The sequence below is a fragment of the Mustelus asterias genome, chromosome 7 (assembly GCF_964213995.1).
Source record: "Mustelus asterias chromosome 7, sMusAst1.hap1.1, whole genome shotgun sequence".
Classification (NCBI taxonomy): Eukaryota; Metazoa; Chordata; class Chondrichthyes; order Carcharhiniformes; family Triakidae; genus Mustelus; species Mustelus asterias.
In genome coordinates this window covers 32355464-32364273 of record NC_135807.1, presented here as the reverse complement: position 1 = coordinate 32364273, position 8810 = coordinate 32355464, and the positions used below count along the sequence as shown (strand labels likewise).

The window sequence follows — 8810 nt, the reverse complement described above, 5'->3', positions numbered from 1 at the left end:
GTGGTCCATATAGGACAAAGGCACAACTGAGGTCCACCACACTCCCACAGTCCGAAAGACGTGCTGGTTAGGTGCATTGACCATGCTAAATCCTCCCTCATTGTACCCGATCAGGTGCCGGAGTGCAGCGACTAGGGGATTTTCCCGGTAACTTCATCGCAGTGTTAATGTAAGCCTACTCGTGACACGAATGAATAAACTTTATTTTCCATGTTTCTATGATACAACATGGTATGATAGGGCTCATTTTCCTCTACAAGTCTTTATATGCCCTATTTGTGAATAGGACTCCCACACACCAGACGAAGGAGCAGCAAGCGCTCCGAAAGTTAGTGGCTTTTGCTACCAAATAAACCTGTTGAACTTTAACCTGGTGTTGTGAGACTTCTTACTGTGTTTACCCCAATCCAACGCCGGCATCTCCACATCGTTGCTGACTCTGGGCAGAGTAATGGGGAGGGGAGGAGGAATGGGAGTTCGGGAGCATGCGCAGTGAGCGCCGATCGGCACTTGGTCGCAGGTTATAAGAGGGGGCGGAGAGGGCGGCAGGGCTGAGGCAGCGGTTCCTTTTCAATTTAAAAATCAAACTGATGGCTTCAACCTCATCAACTGTGATTAACGGAGCCGTGACCTTAGTGCCAACGGAGGTGAGAAGTTTGTGAAAAAATAGAAGCTTTCGCTATGCGACTGAATTATTTTCATTCCTCGTTTTAATTCCCCCCCCTCCGCCTCCGTCCCCCCCCCAAAAAACGCACCTTGTTAAAGTTTTGTTTGTGTCTTTCCCGCAGGAGGAGAGCTTACATCAGGTGCCGGCCTCCTCGAGTAGTGGTGAGTAGGCTTTATTTCAGTTGGATGTCGATGCGGCCACTGTTTATTTTTGAAGGAGGATGGAGGGATGGCCTCAGGCCTGTAGCCCTCAGCGGGCAGCCCTTCTCTCACTTTAAACCCCCGCCCCCCGTCAACCGACATCTGACTTGTGGGGCGCGTGCTTTACCCCCCCCCCCCGAGGATGCGCGCGCACACACCCCAACCCTGCACCCGCCAACTGTACCACTCACCCCCTCACATGTAAAACTATACCTTTTTTCTTCTGCCCCCCCACTTCCCTTTTTCTTACCCCACATTTCCCCCCTTTTTCTTCTGCCCTCCCCCTCCAATTCCCCTTCTTCTTTCTCTCTTCTCTCCCCCGCCCCCTCCCCATTTCCCCCCTGCATGCTCCCCTGGCGCTGGAGTGGCACTGTGGTTAGCACTGCTGCCTCACAGTGCCAGGGATCCGGATTCAGTTCCGGCCTTGGGTGACTGCATGTCTGGTGGAGTTTGTACATTCTCTGCGTCCTCCGGATGCTCCTGTTTCCTCCCACAGTCCAAAGATGTGCAGGTTAGGTGGATTGGCCATGCTGAATTGCCCCTTTAGTGTCTGAAGATGTGTAGGTTTGATGGGTTAGCTATGTGTGGGGTTATGGGGATAGGGCAGGGGAAAGGGCCTGGGTAAGATACTCTGTCAGAGGGTTGGTATGGACTCGATGGGCTGAATGGCCTCCTTCTGCACTCGGAATTCTAAACATTATATGGATGAGTCGCACTTTTTTCCTGCACCGGCCCCCATAAGGCCATCGAATCATAGAATCCTACAGTGCAGAAGGAAGCCATTCGGCCCGTTGAGCCTGCACCAACCACAATCCCACCCCATGCATTTACCCTAGCTAGTCCTCCTGACACTAAGGGGCAATTTAGCATGGCCAATCAACCTAACCCGCACATCTTTGGACTGTGGGAGGAAACCGGAGCACCCGGAGGAAACCCACACAGACATGGCGAATCTGCAAACACCACACAGACAATGACCCAAGATGGGAATTGAACCCAGGTTCCTGGCGCTGTGAGGCAGCAGTGCCATCATGCTGCCCATTTAGCCCGGACAAAATCTGTTGAATTCATTCAGCTTCCTTCCCTCTCACACCGCGCAATTCTCTCTCTGCTTTTCTCCCTCCACTTCTGCACATAAGGGGGAGGGGGGAGGGGCACAGGCACAGACTATTTGGCCCATTAACTCCATGGTGGCTCTCTGTAGAATTCAGTCAGTCCCACTCCTCCTTTCTCCATAACCTTCCAAGGTTATTCGCCTTGAATGCCATTCAATTTCCCAACTGACCCCTTCCTAGAGACAGAGTTCAAGATCATTGCGTAAACAGTTCTTTCTCATATTTCTTCTACGTCTCTTGAGTGCCACAGTGGTTAGCGCTTCTGCCTCACAGCTCCAGGGACTTGCACTCAATTCCTGGCTTGGGTCACTGTCGGTGTGGAGTTTGCAAATTCTCCCCGTGCCTGCGTGGGTTTCCTCCGGATGATCCGGTTCAGGCCTTGGGTAACTGTGTGGAGTTTGCACGATGACCCCATGTCTGCATGGGTTCCCTCTGGATTCTTCCCACGGTCCAAAGATATCTAGGTTAGGTGGATTAGCCGTGGTGATTGTGCAGGGTTACGGGGATGGGGCAGATTGGAGGGCCTTTGGAGAGTCGATGCAAACCCGATGGGCCGAATTTTTGCACGGTAGGGATCCTATGATCAAAACCTCATATGTGCACTGTCAGTTAATGGGAACAGCTTTCCTTTGTCTGAACCACAAACTTGTATACCTGTATCAATTCTCCTTTGTTCCAACATCACCCTGTAGGATAGTTCATCTCATACCATTCTGATCAATCTCCCCTGCATCTTCTCAAAGACCTACATTTCCTTCCTGAAGTGGTGACAGGAACTGAATGCAATACTTTAGCTGTGACCTAACCAGTGCTTTATATATTAAAGAATTACATAGGTTCCCATTTTTCATGCAGTGTAAGTTGTACTATCTAGTTTTTCCAGGTTTGTCCCTGAATGGTGATCTTTGGATGTTCCTAACATTAGCAAACCATAACACTGAAAATCTCTCTCTAATTTAGCCTATAGGTGTATTAAGAATTGCAGGTAAACATGGATACTTTTAATAATGTTGGTATCCATTGGATTAATTGAAATAGATGTTATGAATATAATTTTAAAATTGAATATTCTGATCTCATTCAAAAAATGTAATAGGTGTTCTTTCTACAACATAACATTCATAATGATTAAATAGCTTTATGTATGATCTCCAAGAATTTGTATTATCCACTTCTGCACCTTTTTATCACAACAGAGAACAAATTGTTCCTTTATACTTGAGGTGCAAAGTGCATACTGTCATGTTTCTTGATGGCTTGAATACAGTGCCTGGGGACAGTTGTGTATTAATGATTTTCTTTCCCAAATCTGTAGTTTTTCATTGATCCTGCAACTCTTCTATTTAAACAATTTTTTTTCTCCTGAGGTTTTGTTGCAGAATACTATATTTGGTGGTTTAATACATGGTAAGGAAATGGTAGAAGGTAAAAGTGAAAGCTAATTTCGTTCTGCTTTCTCAGGGACAAGAGGTCCAAACCTTTGTCCCAGCAAATGTATAGATGTTATGTCTGCCATTTTAGTGTTCATTTTAGGAATCTTTCAGTTTTTTCCCATTTTTTGGCTCTGCCATCATAGCTCATCACTATGTATAACTTTCTTTTTTTTAAAAAAAAAGATTGTGTTTTAATTTTATTTTCTGGATCAACAGAGATCTTCACACCACCAATTTCAGCTGTTAAATTACACCATTAATACTCAAATTATTTGGTCATGTAGGTTCATTAGACATGCTAACACATTTTGAATTGGATTGCTGATTAACTATTTAGATAGTTCAGTTTGCTTTAGCACAGTGGACCTAGTGAGGAAGGTGCAGGGGAAAGCGGAAGTATTTGTGCCAGTAATTAATTATCTGATGGAATAATAAGCTGACGGAAAATGTGCTAAATAAGTGACTACCGAAGATGGAATCGAGCTGGATTGAGATGGTCAAACCTGCCAACACTCCTAGATTCATGTGAAGAATGACTGCTTGAATGATGTACTGGAGGATGGTTGGAGGCTGTGGAACTGTACCTGAATAAATCACCTCCTTTGGGAAAGAATGGAAGAAATTCTGCACAGAAAAACCAAGAACACTGTTAACCACATATCAACACTAATTTATTTTTGTATATCTTATTAAATTCATACATCGCCTGTAATGTTAAATGGGAACATTTCTAGGGAGTTACTAAATAAATCTTGCATTCTAACTTGGCCTTTTTTGTCTGTACCAGGGTCTTGCTTAAATCGCTGGTTAATCTACATTAACTTGATAGAGTTCATGTATTTTGAGGTCTGTACTTCTGAGTAAGGCACTTGCATCCAATCTCTAATTCATAACATTTAGCCATAAGAATTTACTTTTAATACATAGACGTGGGGAGGATGCTCATAATGGCTGAAAACTTTTACTCCACTGTAGAATTGGTGTGGCTTTGTAGCATGTGATTAGTTTTGTGTTTTCATTGTATTGTGTTATGTTGAATGTAATTCAGAGCAAGAATATATAACCCAGATTTTTTTTTCAGTGGTGTGGATGCTACAGAATTCAGATGGATTCTAGATAGTGAGCTTGATCAGCTGACTTGACTCTTTTTCTTGGATTTTCTTGCATATCTAATTTTATACTTGTTTGTGATATTATTTTTTATTATTATTTACTTCTATTGTTCCACAAATAACCTAATCTGCTTGAGCATCTTTGCCTTCTATCTGCTCCCCTTATGTTGGTGGTCTATAGCATTTACAATTTAATAATTTGGCAGGCTACATGTGCTTCAGATCCACACTTCTGAAGTTGACTCTGTCCTCTGAAGTGGCCTGTTGCAGGGTTCTCTGGAGGCTTGGTATTGCCAAAACTTCAGCCAGTACAAAGGCTCACGAAAGCCAGTGTCCTGGTAAAAGTCGCATCTTTATTGACCAACGATTTGAAGGGAGAGATAACATTGGTTAATCCAATGCTTCTCTAGAAGAGAAGGCTCTGAAGTCAAAAGGCTTCAAACAATTAAACATTTCTCGCATCAAATGTTCCTGCCTTCTGTTAGTTTTGATCAAATCATCTTCAATATAAATCAGTCATTGATAACACTTGTCACATACTTTAACCAGTTGCATTCTACCCTCTGACATCGTGGGATTTCATTGGTCCATAGAATCCTGATGCTTCTTCCTCTATTGCCTAGTAACCCCTGACACTTAGCTACAAAGGTCAAAGTTAAGGTTCCCACCAACGTCTGCTACATCACTGGCCAAACCAGACAGATGTATATTCTCACTGGGAAGAGACCCTGTCTTATCTGGATAGTGTGAAAAACCTTATTCGTAAGTAGCCCTGAGAATCCACTTTCGCTGATGAGAACTTGCACATTTTGCAGTTTAATTGTTTCCAAAGAATGTGGTTCTGTATGCTAAGGTTTCATCCCATCATCCTTTACTGCAGCCTGCTGTTGGCTAAAATGCACAATTTTATAAAATACAGTTAATACATTTAAAATGCCAAAATACATGTTTGAATCAGAACTACTTGTTCAAATCTAATACTTATTTAAATTTCTTACTGTGTTCATGTAGACAGTTCCCCTGTTAGACTAAGAGTCTGAAATGAGGCCAATTCACATAGTGTCAGTGGTTTGATTAGTGTCTTAAATCCCTAATTGTTTAAGATTTCTCTAACCTACTAGGATTTCTCTCCAACATGGCCTAACAAGCTACTTGATTTATATCAAAGCACTTGTTCCATATGGACTGTAGTGGTTCAAGAAGGTAAGCCACCACCAACTTGTTGGGCAAATGGAGATGGGTAATATGACTCCTGCATTCAGGAGATGAATAAGTTACCATTTTTCATCAACATAGCATTATTCAGCCTGTTTATAGAAAACGCACTTGTAGAAGAGAAACTGATGGTGAGCAGTAAGAAGAGTTAAAAACCAAAAGCAATGTTTGAAAAGGTTTTTGAAAAAAGCTGACTAGCAGTAAGGTGGGGGCATTAAAAGTTTTGTATTAAAGAATAAGATGGAGGGAGCCTGTGCTATCAGTGAAGAAGGGGAAGATGCACAGGCCAGAGTTGGCTGAATCAAAGGCACAGGCTGGAGGATTCAAGGTAAGACGAAGCCAAGAGGGGATCGTAAATATAGATGAAAACTTTGAATTTCACGTTCGGGGGAGCTGAGCTAATTTACATTTGAGAGAATAAGTGCTCCGGGACTGACATAGGACATGATTTGCAACAGAGTTTTAAATTGGCCTCTTTACAGTTTGGGGATTGCATTGAAGACATACAGTTAGAACGAACATTAAATTTTTGTATAAAACATTAACATTCAAGGCGCTCATGAAGTAGATCGCCTGAAGCAACACTTATTGGATATTATCACATGAATAACTTGCAATCTCATCTTCCATTATAGGAGCTATAATTTTAAGTCTCGAGGCACTGTATCAAAATGTTTTCTGAACTCTAATTAGTGGACAATCACGTGTGGTTTATATTCTAAAAAAATCCAGAAATATCGCAAATGGTTAAGATTTATAATCAGTTTACCCAGCAAAGAAGGCTATTCAGCCCATAGTAGACATGCTAAATCTTTGCTTTAACCGTTTGAAAGCAAATTCTACAATTCTTATGTCTTTCATGTCGAGTATAAGGTACATTAGTCAATGTCTCAACTATTCCTTGTAAAGAATCCATGCACTGACCTCTCTGCAATTCCCTTCTCACTCCTAGTGAATTTTGTATTTCAACTAATCAGGCAATCAATTATCAATAATGTATTGTGCACCAGTTCACGCAGTTATCTTGAGTATTGACTGCCATAAAGGATTGACTATGTTTCATGGCCAACTTCTATTGTAATGTTGATTACTTATATCATAAAACTGATTTTGCCCCAAATAAACCCTTTTAATAGCCATGTGCCTATTCAAAGGAGGGTAATCTTTAGGCAAGGGGATAAAAGGGTATTGACGGTGGATTGGAGTGTGGAATTCGAAACTCGAACAGATCAACCACGATCTTAGTGAATTACAGAGCAGGCTGGAGGGACTGAATGGCCTACTCCTATTTCACATATAAGCAGTTAACTATTACAAATTTGTGTGGTTTTGAGCCCCTATCAGAGGTGACTTCACCAATGAGGAACAAAAATGTGAATGCGCTGCCATGCTCCTGAATATGGCAAGGATGCTCTATACCCATTAAATAATGGTGCCAAGTTTTCTCCAGTAAAGGCCACTACAAAGCATAGGTGGTGATAAAGATGATCGCTTGTGTTATGTTGGTCTACCCTGTTAAATATCGCCTCATGTGGAGTAATAAACTGAGATTAGTTTATCAGTGTCACAAGTAGGCTTACATTAACACTACAATGAAGTTGCTGTGAAAATCCCCTAGTCGCCACACTCCAGCGCCTCTTCGGATACATTGAGGGAGAATTTAGCATAGCCAATGCACCTAACCAACATGTCTTTTGGAAATGTGGGAGGAAACTGGAGCACCCGGAGGAAACCCATGCAGATACGAGGAGAATGTGCAGACACCGCACAGACAGTGACCCATGCCAGGAATCGAAGCTGGGTCCCTGGAGCTGTGAGGCAGCAGTGTTAACCACTGTGCCACCGTGCTGCCCAGATGGATGGCGCATTTGGGCTGCTCAAAGTTTTTGTCAGGGTTTAGTTGCTTTGTCATTACTTCCTGAGGTATCCACAAAGCAGTAGAGCTATTTGTCCATTGCTGAGAGTTTGTTCCATGTGTGCCAGTGTGTGCCCACGAGCCAGTGGGCCTGCATAATGCATGTTTGGAGGCCAAACCTTTTCTGAAACTTGAAGCTGGGTCCGAGAGAGAGAGGCAGTTTCCATTCTGCCACAATGAGACATAATTGAGAATTGGAGCGGATGTGTGCTGACATGGAGGCTCTTGCAAATTTGGCTCCATCTTTCCCATTTCTGCAAGCCAACAATGTGAACTGAAAATGAGAAGCACACTAGTCCTAATGAGGAGGGCATGCAAACACTCTTAACGTGCTGTTCCGCAGTTGTGATCTCCACAGGTCCATCTGTTCCATTTTTCCATTGTTCCGTCCAAACTTCTAAGTTCTTTCCTGAAATTATTTTTCATATAAAATTCCCATGCTCAATTCTTTCTTAGGATGTTGGGCTTTGCTTGTTTGGGCAGCATTTATTGCCCTTGAGAAGGTGGCAGTGCACCAGTTCCTTAACTTCTGCAACTTGTGGTGTATGTACACCCACAGTGCTATTAGGAATAGCGTTCCAGGAGTTTGACCCGGTGAGAGTAAGAATAGCAATATAATTCCGAGCCACAATATGTGACTGAGGAATGGAGAATTCAGCGGTGGTAATGTCATTGAATGTAATAAGGTCATGGAATTCCCTTTTGTTGGAGATGGCCATTGCCCGGCACTGCAAATGAAACTTGCCCAAGCCTGAATGCTGTCCAGGTCTCGCTAATGTGAACTAAGATTGGTAGTCAATTGTAGCACTTGCAACATTCTAGTTGGCTGAGAATTGCATATTGAAGCTCAGTTAATGTCCCTGTTGGGACGTTCTTAGCATCTGGTTTGTGACATCAGTTGCCACCTTTAATGCCATTGGCTGCAGAGATTTATTTGGAGTTTTTGAAAATTGCAAGTGATAAAGTGAGTAGTTAAAACCAGGAAGTATTCAAAATGAAATTGTTGATCAGTAATAACCCACATTTGATTGTTTGGAAAATAAGACTTTACTTCCACAGTGCCAAGTTCCTCAGATTAATGCTTTTCAACTTTGGATAATTACATGCTTTTTTGTAAATTTCCTTTCTTGTGAATGTAATTTGTTCCAAAGAA

At 42.5% G+C, this 8810-nt stretch overlaps 1 protein-coding gene across 3 annotated transcripts in view; it reads left to right on the top strand.

The window, feature by feature from the left end:
• Nucleotides 1-487: 487 nt before the first annotated feature.
• Nucleotides 488-8810, top strand: part of LOC144495615 (DNA topoisomerase 1-like) — a 104404-nt gene continuing 96081 nt past the window's right edge. For 2 of the 3 annotated variants that reach the window (XM_078215834.1, XM_078215833.1), the window contains exons 1-2: nt 495-647; nt 789-828. In XM_078215834.1, coding sequence (XP_078071960.1) covers nt 591-647; nt 789-828 — 97 coding nt within the window. In that variant the 5' untranslated portion in view covers nt 495-590. Of the gene's footprint in view, nt 648-788; nt 829-8810 lie in introns of all 3 variants that reach the window. The other variant, XM_078215832.1, reaches the window with a different exon arrangement.